A 12,294-nucleotide genomic window follows, 5' to 3' on the forward strand; every position below is an offset into this window, starting at 1 on the left:
ATTTATGCTTTATGTTTCATGTCTACAAGTTAGCCTGTATTTAAAACAGTTTAATAATACTTAAAACAGACGAGTAAACTTTTCACTTGTTTTTAACTGTATGTGACATTTTATTTACATGAAAATATAAAAGTGTTAAAAAGACTAAATGTGTTTGAGTATTTAGAGGAGAGTGAAAGACACAAATGCTGTTAACTTGTGAAAATGTTTAATGTTGATTTGATGAAGGAGAGACTCCATCCACAGAACAAAGACTATATACTGGATATATGTACATTACCAACAGACACACAACTAAATATACAGTAAAATAGAATAATAATGTGTATAAAACATGAGATAAGTTTCACACATTGTAGATTTGCTTTATATCTTTTGACACATTTAAGTGCTGCACTTGACAATCACATTTAAACATCTGAATCATTATGAATGAGTTTAATAGAAATATTATTAAACTGAAGAGCCAGACAGACTCATCTGAGCTTCTTCCTCCTCTGTTCCAGCTTTACATTAAACACAATGATCATCTGCTTGAATACTAAAGCAACATTAATCATTCAATATCATGTTTCTAACACACATGCTGCATTATTTGATTGTAAAGTCTGAGTCTCTTCACCTGTATGGATCACATTTACACATTTATCACACATTTATTTCTCCTCATAGACACAGTAGTGAAGCTCTTCTGTGGATCTTCAGCTGATGTTTACTGCTCCTCTCAAGACCACTTCACTTTATGAGATTCTGCATTTATCAGATTTCGGTGATTGAACTCCTTCTATACTCTAAGATTGAACAGAAGAGAAGATCATCAGAGTTCAGTGAAGTACTAATTAGTTACTATATTTCAAATCACAGATAAAAGTTAAATTAAAATCCTGTAATCAAAGTTGTTGTTAACTGAGCAGAAGTGTTTAGCTGAATCTAAATTGTGTCTAATTCTTCACTTGTGTGTCAAGAAAGCATATAATAAGTGTGATAATGCAGATGCAGCCGGATGTTATCACAGAATAAGTCTCTTCAGGAGGACACAAGTCCTGATCTCCCTGTCGGGTTTATTCTGTGATAACAAGCGGCTGGAGGTACATTATCTCTTACAGAAAGTAAGTGTAAAGTAATGTGACGTGTTGCTTGTCAAAGTAAAAACACACAAGAGACAGAGACATTGATCATGTGATGCTGGACGACTGTGAGCTGAAGCTGAATCTGCTCTGATTTTACCAGCGTTTTCCTACAATCTGAACAAATCTATTTCAAACTCTAATGATTCACTATTACTGATCTCATTAATAAAGCAGCTGTTGCTTTAGAAAGCTGTGACAGTCTGCTTTTCTTCTCTTTCCTCCTTTGTGTTCAACATTTTTATCAACTTTACATTTCATTCTGACACAAACCCTTTGAAATAAAGCTTGATGATCATTTGATCAACTCTTTTCACTAATATCTGAAAGTATATATTTGTTCACATATCAGAGGTAAATGAATCTCTTTAATATCACAAAGTGAAGTTTACTCACCTCAGTTCACAGTTTGAGTCTCGTAGCACATCAATGAGCTTCTGCTTTGAGTCTCCAATCATATTAACACTCAGATCAAGCTCTTTTAGAAACTGCAGAGCTTTTGTGTTTGTCAAAGACTGAGTTAAAGAAGAAACATCTGTAATGCCACAGTCATAAAGACTAGAAAGAGACAAACAGAGGAAGAGAGATCATCTTACAAACAAATCATTAAGATGAAGAATCTTTCACAAATATAATGTGAACACATTCATCATGAGATATTGAGTATAAAGTGTTTTGTTGAACTCTTATGTGCTGTTCATTTGGGGACGACACTCGTGAAGTTTGGGCTCTCCAGAGAACACAGCCAACAAAACGACATTTTGTTTTTTTAAACAAATGTAATTTTACTCGGTTTATTAATGTTTTTACTCCACATTTGTGTAGTTTTAAGGATTTATGATATTTATGATAAAATGTATAAAAATAAATTACAAATATATTATATAGGTTTTTATATATAAAGAGCTCTTTATGTAAAACTCACTTTAAAAAAGACCCACCTAATTGTGATTAATTGGGAAAACATGGCGTGTTTTTCCTCCATCGTGGATCTGCTGGTGTCAGCTCTTCAGACTGTTTGTGTTATCTGTGTTGTGACTGACATTTTTGAAAAATTATGTAACAAAAAATCATACATTTTCCCATTAATGTCTATGGTTGTTTTTTGGGGATGTATGTGAGTGTTCTGCATTGTGATCGTGTTGAAGGGTTGTGTTACGCTCCACGCGTATTCTGTTTTCGTTGATCTGTGCACGTGTCGGTTGTTGTGTTCATTATCTTTTCTTTGTCTCTAGTTTACTCTCTCTGCTCACAGGTTGCTGTGATTGGCCGAGTTGGACGTCAGTCATCATTAAAGCTCCGCTTCAGAGCCAATCGGAGGCTGCCCAGCTGGTTAAAAGGGGTTACGTGTTCATTCATGCTTTCTCTCCGGAGCACATTGAGAACTCCTCTGTGGTAAATCGAGCGCTTTGCAGCGGAATGAGTTTATCTGCTGTAAACTGAGGTTTTGACTGTTTCTGCCCGCCAATTAAGTTGTGTGCTATGTGCCTTGTGTTTCTAAGTATTTGTTACGCCTTAACATGGGCGAGATTAGTTTGCGCCTAGCTTTTCATTAGCTCGGAGATATCTGTTAAAAACTGCCATTCTGGGAAGAGAACGCAGGTTAGTATATCGCGATATACACTGCACCCGTAGCCGATGATTTGTTAGACACACTAGGTAAGAAGTGAGCGCCATCCTTTGTATTTCTGTTTTATAGGTAATTTAGTTAGGGTGCCGGATGCACTGAAGATTTCGGTTTGTGTTCTACATTTTTGTTTTGGTTAGATTAGGTTTAGATTAAGGATTGTTTTGTTATATTTTGTTCTTTCCTTTGGCGCCACTTTTTGTTCTTTTCCCATTTATTGTTGGTTTGTTGTTTGTCTTTGTTTATATCACATTGTATTAAGCGCACATTATTGTTGTTTTGACTGGGTCCAGTTGCCTTTTGGCTGGTTGTGAATAAAGCCCAGTTTGTTTTTCCCTTTAAAAAGAGTCTGTCATGTGTTCTTCCACCATATCCCCACCTTCAGCAGTACGTTAATATATAAATGTTGCGGTACATGCCCTAGACACTTTCAAGTTCGTAACAGGTTGTCACTAGGGACGTCCCAATACCACTTTTTCACTTTAGATGCCGCAGCTTTGGCTATTTGCCGATTCCGGTATTTTTATTTTATTCTTGAACTAATACTAATACTAATAATAAAATAAATGGAAGCACTTTGCTCAATTAGCCACCTATAAACATAAAAAAATCTGTGTCATTATTTTATCTTTGTTATTAAAAAACAAATAGAACAAAGATACACATTACAAATACACATAATACACTAATACAAATAAACAGTGTTTTGCAGGTACAATAGTATTTAGCAGTAGCATTCAAAAAATTTAATGAACAAGTAAAAATAAAACAATTATTATTAGCAAATAAATTTACAATTGTACCTAGACAGTTGCCTATGGCTATGATTTTACTAATACAGTGGTCTGATTAATTTTATAGTTCAGAAATGAAACACAAGAAAATTTTACTTCAATAAAAACAAGGATTAGTTTTTGTAAGGGTAGTGATGTCCACATGTTTTTGTTAAAGAAATTATAGAAGCTAGCATTTCTATCGCAATAAGGTGGCCAAAAATGAAAGATTAAGTGAATAATTGTATTGAATTAATTAAACGGAACATTAAAACACATTATTAACTTAATGTTATCAAAATCCAAAAATGATTAACAGGATTATAAAAGTACCTAAAAGTGATGCCTAATTATGTAGCATCATTTGTATGAGTGTGTAATCGTTCTGCATTGTGAATGTGTGGAAGGATTGCCAATTCATTTTTGTGGTCTGAATTGTGGTGGATTTATTGATTTTATTTGATAAATTAAGAAAAAAGTATTGATTTTATAATGTTTCTATTAATTTCAATATGGGTCTCCAGAGAGTGAAGTTTTTCACACTAACACACAACCAGATATCAATCCAATTTAATTTTCTATTTGTAGAGCATCAAGTGTTGACAACCGTACAAAGTCTCATGTCATTTAGATAAAGGGAACTGTTTTTATTTCAGCAAACATCATTTGGGGTCTCAAAAGACCTTGAACAGCACATAAGAGTTAAACAAAGTGATTTTCATCATTTTGATTCTTGTCTGTGAATGTTACTGACCTCAATCTCTCCAGTTTACAGCGTGAATCCTTCAGTACGTCACATAAGTGATTCACTCCTGTGTTTTTTATTTGATTCCCGCTCAGGATCAGTTCTCTCAGGTGTGATGGGTTTGATTTCAGAGCTGAAGTCAGGATGAGACACTGTTTCTCTGTAATATTGCAATAACTCAGACTGAAGACAGAAAGAGAAAACACGATGAATCAGACACGTTATGTTCATGTGTGAGTAATTCATTATCTGTTAACATCATACAGTGGAATAATTAATAAAACATTGCCAAAAACCTTATTATATGATTTTATTATTATATTATAATAAACTAATAATAAACTTATTATATTAACTTATTTTAATATGATTTTAAGTAGTTCTATAGTTGATCCTATATCTGAATGTACTTTGTTAATCTTTTCTTTTGGTTTTGTTTTATCGGTCAGTCGTGGTCTAATGGTGAGAGAGTCAGGCTTGTAAGCTGAAGGTTGTGGGTTCGAGTCTCAGGTCCAGCAGGGATTGTAGGTGGAGAGAGTGAATATCCAGCGCTCTCTTCTACCTTCAATACCACGACTGAGATGAGACCCTCGAGCAAGAACTGAACCCCAACTGTGTGTGTGTGTGTGTGTGTGTGTGTGTGTAACAGTGTGTGTGTGTGTGTGTGTGTGTGTGTGTTAAATGCAGAGCACATGTTCAGAGTATGGGACACTAGACTTGGCCACACGTCACATCCTTTCCTTTTCCTGAAAGTAAACAGTGATCTTTAATCTCAGTGTAACTGCTGTAGAGTATAATGATACTAACTCTAGTTTCTCCAGCTTGAATTGTGTGTTCATCAGTAGATCACTGAGGTGTTTCACTCCAGAGTCTCCTAGTAGTCTATTACAGCTCAGGTCCAGTTCTCTCAGGTGTGATGGGTTTGATTTCAGAGCTGAAGTCAGGATGAGACACTGTTTCTCTGTAATACTGCATCCCCACAGACTGAAGACAGAAAGAGAAAACACAATGAATCAGACACGTTATGTTCATGTGTGAGTAATTCATCATGTGTTAACACCATACACTGCAATAATAAAAAAGGTAAAAAACGTAACATTTACAAAACCTTACATTTAGTCATATATCAGACACTTTTATCCAAAGTGACTTACAAATGAGGACAACTGAAGCAATCATAATCAACAAAAGAGCAATGATGCACAAGTAGCTTTTTGTTAATTGTATAATAAATAATAAGAATAATAAACTGATTGAATATACTCGTGGTGCACATAAGTGTTCTGCAGGTGCGCATGCGTGACCTAAATGAGAAATGCGCAGTAAATTAGTTCAGAACGCGCATTTGTGGACCGACATGTTTGACAGCTGTTAATGCACAATTACTATTTTAGATGACAAACTGTACTGTATACAAACTAAAAGCACAAATCTAGACTACAACAGGGCTAGGCAACGGCAGTCCTGGAGTGCCGAAGTCCTGCAGAGTTTAGCTCCAACCCTGAAAAAAAGCCTCACTTGTCTGAATCCTGAGACCTGATGAATTTGTTCAGGTGTGTTTGATTAGGGTTAGAGCTAAACTCAGGACAGTGGCACTCAGGGACCAATGTTGCCTATCCCTGGACTACAACAAGCTTTTTCCCAAGTCCGTTACATCACAAACCCAGATAAACCCCGCCCCCGGGAACATGTGATGAAGGGGGCGAGGCCATGCTGTGCTGCTTTAGAGATGAGGAAGAGAAATCTTGGGGTGCACGTAAAAATCTGTTCATATATAAATCGCGATTCTATCTTTTAAAGATTCTAATGGATTCACAAGTTTCAGAATCAATGTTCTATAGCAGCGGCTCTTAATACTGTTCCTTGCGTCACTCTGCACAAGCTCTGCGTTACTTTCTCTCTCGCTTTCAGCTCCAACAAACTGTTCTATTTAAACACTTATTTCCACATAGCAATGAGAAGCATTCTACATGGACACACGTGTGGTTGCTGAGCTGTATTAAAGCTTTCATCAGAACAAACCTTTATATTACAAGCTAACAGAAGTAGTAGCATTTATGAACAACAGCATATCTAAAAGTATGAGACAACAACAAACAAATATACCATTAAGAGCCGTGCTTGCACAGGTTCTGCATGATTAGCCTTTTTCACACTGCCGTGTTTCTGGCTTTCGGATTGGCGCTTGCAGGGTAAAAGTTTTTTCCGGTGACAACTGCGGCCGTACTTAACAAGAAGGAGTTCAAGAATCAAAGTCTTTTTATTGGTGGTAGGCATAAATGATTTTTTTTTATTATCTAGATTTATCTCACTGTAATCTTGGAATTAATCTAGATTAATTTAGATTAAAATGGCTCATTTGAATTCTGCTGAAGGCATTCAGAATATGTGTGCTACCCAAATAAAATAATGACTAAAAGTAAGTCTTTTAGAAGGGATTTCTCAAGACAGGTGGAGCATTAGACCAGGGGCTCATTTCCTGTTTCCAAAATGCATCAAAAACTGCTTGAAAAAGATGTAAACGAATTCCACATTGCACAAGGTGCAAACAACCTTACGCCGATTACACACATAATCCGTCTGCAGTGCATATGCGTTGTGTTTTTTTTTTACGCACCCATGTTAACGGATTCCAGCGTTCACGCGGTTGCGGTCTGTTAGTGTGTTCCAGGAGCGGTGCGTCTGCAGCAGTGCACGTGTACTTCAATAACTGTCTGGTTTGGCTCAGCAACAAAATCAGACATCAGAAGACTACAGAGAACTGTTCGGACTGCTGAAATGATTATTGGTGCCCCTCTGCCCACCCTTCAAAAACTGTATAAATCCAGAGTGAGGAAAAGGGCTCAGAAAATCACTCTGGATCCCTCACATCCAAGTCACCCCATCTTTGAACTTTTGCCATCTGGCCGACGCCTCAGAGCCGCAAATACCAGAACAGCAAGGCACAAGAACAGTTCTTCCCCCAGGCAATCTACCTCATGAACAGTTAAATGTTCCCCACTTATGCAATAAAAATGTGCAATATCCTTATTTATTTGTTACCCCTCCATCCTAGTACATCGCTGCATCTTACTCAATCCTATTCCATTATCATTTATAGCACAATGTTTATACACTTATTTAAAAAAAAAAAAAATGTGTCTGTGTGTTGTTGTCTCTGGGTACTGGAAGCTTATGTCACTAAAACAAATTCCTTGTATGCACAAGCATACTTGGCAATAAAGCTCTTTCTGATTCAGATTCTGATTCTGTACATACCGAGTAGCGGACTGCAAACGCGTCCTGTCTGAAAGCACAATGCGTCGGTGCTGCTTCAGCACCACATACGTAACGCCCACAGACTGCATACACACTGCAGACGGATTATATGTGAAACAGGCGTGCGTCTTGTCGAGGTTTCCATTGGGAAGCTTTAAAAAAAAAAAAAAAGAAATTCCCTGAAGCAAACCCGGTGGCTTCAGCTGCATCCATGTTAGCACGTCACGTTTGATGTGGTAATTTCACAAGAGGGAAACACACAGGTTTAAAGACTCGTTCTCGCCCCCTACAGATTCGGCTAGGTATACATCCGTGCTAAAATATCAAGGTGAAAGTCATCATAGATCGTCTAGTATAGACCCAGCTCTCAACCCAACTTTGAGAATAGATTAACGGCGATATTTTTTTTAATCGCCCGATAAGAGTCTCACATTAGCGCAGCACGTTAACGCCGATAACGGCCCACCACTACTTTTTATACAAATGAAAGATTATGAAAATGCTTGAACTGCCGTCACTTTACAAAGTGCAAACATTTCACAATTAACTTTTTTGTGTCAGCATGGGTCATCAAAAACAAGTTTGTTTAATTCTAAATGATGGCATTTACAATTCAGTTAGTTTTGCCGTTCTGTCCGCTTGGATCTCGCTAGGGAAGGGCGTATCGATCTGAAATATCAATATATCGATACTGATGTGAGAATTGAAAGAATCGATACTCAAAAAAAAAATGTTTGATTGAATTGATTTTGTTTAACAAAAAAAATAAATACAATAATGAGTACAATATGCAATTGGATTGGACGAATAACCTGTGTCAGAAAATAATTGTGCAGCAGGGAGAGAGCACTTGTGTACGTTGTAGACATTACTATTCATCACAGTGTTACCAAGTTCACAGTTTTCTCATGGAAATGGGCAACTTTGTCACTGTTTCAGCATATTGAAGTGACCCCAGTAATGTGTATTTAAGCCCTGAATGTGATTTTTACCAAGGGAGCCCCTCGAAACACGGTTAGTTTGGGCTATTTTTGAGGAGGCAGATTTTGTTTTGAAAACCTGGCAACCCTTTTTTGTCCACTATTGACTTTCTTCTCTCTCAGCGAACTCGTGTGTGTGTGTGTGTGTGATGTAAAAAAAGGCATATGTAAAAAAAAAAAAGAAAAAAAAAGGCACATGGATCAAATCACTGTGAGGCAGCGGAGGGGAGACTCAAAATATTTATAAATATAAAACACATTTTTGCCCCGTTTGTGTTTGTTATTTTAATATTTACACTATTATTCAAAGTATAAAACATAGTTTTTTTACAATACAACACATGGTTCTTAATCAAATTTTTAAGGGGGGCAACCCTCAGATGAGGGGGGGGGGTCCTGATTGTGATTTGATGTGATTTTAGATGGAGCAGCATTTAAAACACAGATATGCAAGATATCACTGTCAAGTTATGCAATATCATGTTCATAATCACAGATGAATCATCTTCAGTTATGGTTAATCAGTGCAATGGATGATGGGAAATGTAGTCCGGGGGACACATAACAGTCTGTGTAGTGTGAGTCAATATAAAGGAGGAGGACCTCTGGTGGAGAGCGGACGGAAGACCACGGACAGGATTCATGACAGTTTTGAGGAGAAGGAAAGTTATTCAGATTTATGAAGGTAAACAGTAATCTTTAATCTCAGTGTAACTGCTGTAGAGTATAATGATACTAACTGTAGTTTCTCCAGCTTGAATTGTGTGTTCATCAGTAGATCACTGAGGTGTTTCACTCCAGAGTCTCCTAGTAGTTTATTCAGACTCAGGTTCAGTTCTCTCAGGTGTGATAGGTTTGATTTCAGAGCTGAAGTCAGGATGAGACACTGTTTCTCTGTAATACTGCAATCATACAGACTGAAGACAGAAAGAGAAAACACAATGAATCAGACACGTTATGTTCATGAAGTCACAGCAGAACAACCTTCATCTGTCAAATCACAGCATCTTAATCTACATTGAGAGAAAGAGAGAAGATAGAAGAAAACTATTTCATAAAGTCACAATGTCTTGATAAAACCAAAAACAGAGGAAGAGTGTCTGAACATCTTTGGATAATTTTCCACAATTTGGTCTTCAAAACAGAAAAACCAATAAGTTGTTCATTTAATCAAATAATTGACACTTCTCGTGATTTATGTACAATTTCTCCTGATTCTTGATAGAAATACAACAAAGTTTTAATTCCCCACAACTTTGTGTGAAAGGTGTTAAAATCTTTCATATTTTTTTATTTCTGTCATATAATTCTTATTTCATCTTTTGTCTAAAACGGATCATATTGTCTAAAATAAAAGTCCTGACTGCTGTGTATTTGTGTTTAAACTGATTCTGGTCTGCACATCACTACAACGTAAATGCATTCGCTCTGCTCTGTCCAGTGACTTGATCAGCTTTGCTACACAGATTCAACTTTGCACATCTAAATAAAACTGTAGGTTTGTCTGTGTGTGTAGATGTGAAGTACAGTAATATTTCTCTGAAACAGGTCAGACTGAAGAAGCAATGCCTGCACAGAATAAAGCCCAGTCTGGACCGGTTCTGTTCAGTTGTGTTACACATTCATTAATCTGGTGTTTGATGACAGAGAGATGATATGAAGCCTTGTAAGGTGATTATAATCCACATCTGATCTCAAACAGAAGTTATTTCACACACTCGCTGCTGTCTGAAAGTGTGTTCTGAGCTATTATTATTAATATCTTTAACTTTATAAAATGATCGTCAGCACTGATGCTCTCCAGACACAGAGAAACACCTCCTTCATTCATAACCTCCTCTAACCTAAACTCAGAGACACAGTTGGCCAAAAAACCCTGGCCGTTGTCCCAGAGGAAGACCCAGAAGTGACAGTGGAAACCAGACTGACTAATTTTCAATTAGTCTTCAATCATCAGTTTGTAGTCAGTAAACATGATCACATTCAGCAGTCACAGCAGAAGCTAGAGACTAAATTTAACTGAAGTCTATTCAAAAGTTGTATGAATCTATTTTAAGCTGTATTAAAGGCAAATTATGGTAAACACATTAATAAAATACTGTCTATTTCTAATGTGTTCACATTATTTTCTACACCCCTGTGCACTTAAAGGGATAGTTCACCCAAAAATGAAATTTACCCCATGATTTACTCACCCTCAAGACATCCTAGATGTATATGAATTTCTTCTTTAAGACAAATATAATCAGTTATATTAAAAATGTCCTGGCTCTTCCAAGCTTTATAACGTGAGTCAGACTCAAATGAGAATTAAAATAGACGACTGTAACATTACTAGTCATGTAACATGTGAAATGATGTAAGATACTCACTTCAGTGTGTTGAGTGTACAGTGTTTATCCTGCAGTAGAGCAGAGATCTGATTCACTCCTGTGTCTCCTAGTTCATGTCCCCTCAGATTCAGATCTCTCAGGAGTAACGGGTTTTTACCCACAATTCCAGTCACATACTGACAGCCTTCATCTGCAGCAGGACCCAAAAACCTGCAGAAGAGAAGATGAAGCTGGAATCAATTCAATGTGCATCGCATCACAAAACATTTAAAGATTATCAAACATTGTTTGTAATGAAAAGCTGTAGTTCAAGTTTAAACAGTTGAACATTTAAATATATATATTTTTTTTAAGAAAGACAAAAGTCAAAAGTAAATTTAAAAGAAACTCGGGCAAAAGCTCACTAGATCATGATTCTCAAGCATCTGAAGATATTTCTGGCTTTTAAGCAGGAGATGAGGAAAGTTAGCAAAGAGATAACTAGCTTGTGACAGCTAAGCATTCATAGTGATACATTTAATTGATCTTTTGATGCTGGCTCTTCCTATTATCAGGGCCGGCGCTAGCCATTTGGGTGCCCTAAGCACAAATGCTTGGTGGTGCCCCCCTCCCCAACCAACCACCCACCCACCACCAACCAAAGAAATAACTACCATTCAGAATTTCTTAGATAGGTTCTCTTTACTTCCAAAATAACTGCTGCAAATGAATAAATGGAACTGAACAATGTGAACACAGAAAGTTAAAAGTGCAAAAAAGTTTAGTGCAAATAACAGTATAAGTGTATGAATTTTATGAAGTATGAATTTTAAAGTGCACATTTTAAACTGCAAATAACCATGCATAACTGCACAGTAGAAATTACTCAACAGAGGGACTACATCTCTATAAAGACACCATTCTGCTATTCTATAGAACTATATTAAAGATTTTCACTACCATCAGTTGTCAGAGGCCCTACAGAGGCACACGCCTACATTTCCTAGCTGCAAAATCAGCTTTCAGCAGTGTTGGGAACATTACTTTAAAAAAGGAATTAGTTATAGTTACTCACTACTTGTTCCAAAAAGTAACGGAGTTTAACTGAGTAACTGAATTACTCTATAATAAAAGTAACTCGTTACCAGGGAAAGTAACTATTTGCGTTACTGCAAAAAAAAAAAAAAAAAAAAGTTGCTACATGTCAGATAATTTTTTTTTTTTTTTCAGTTTTTACAAGTCAGTTGAAATGAGTAGAACAGACAGGTACATAACTTTCAATATTTATTGCACGTCAACAGACAGCAAGAGTTTTATCCTGCACTTCAAGTATTATCTTAAGAAAGGGTGTAGACATTACATGCATGTTCTTGCCTTTGACCACAATGATTTTGAAGTAGTGCTTATATCTTCACCTTGAAAATGCCAACTTTTCATCGGATTGCTCCTGACTCACCATCTCGCCATCTCTG

General features: G+C 36.6%; 1 protein-coding gene and 1 long non-coding RNA gene across 3 annotated transcripts in view; one reads left to right on the forward strand and one right to left on the reverse strand.

Moving 5' to 3' along the window:
• LOC127987560 (uncharacterized) overlaps window positions 1-12,294 on the reverse strand; it is a 1,055,570-nt gene that overhangs the window by 803,455 nt on the left and 239,821 nt on the right. The window contains exon 29 of the mRNA XM_052589928.1: window positions 5,080-5,256. Within this exon, the coding sequence (XP_052445888.1) occupies window positions 5,080-5,256 (177 nt within the window). The remainder of the gene's footprint in view (window positions 1-5,079; window positions 5,257-12,294) is intronic.
• The window catches only part of LOC127987632 (uncharacterized), a 264,322-nt gene that overhangs the window by 175,577 nt on the left and 76,451 nt on the right, over window positions 1-12,294 (forward strand). The gene's annotated exons all lie outside the window — the stretch shown is intronic.

Source organism: Carassius gibelio, chromosome B22 (genome assembly GCF_023724105.1).
Source record: "Carassius gibelio isolate Cgi1373 ecotype wild population from Czech Republic chromosome B22, carGib1.2-hapl.c, whole genome shotgun sequence".
NCBI lineage: Eukaryota > Metazoa > Chordata > Actinopteri > Cypriniformes > Cyprinidae > Carassius > Carassius gibelio.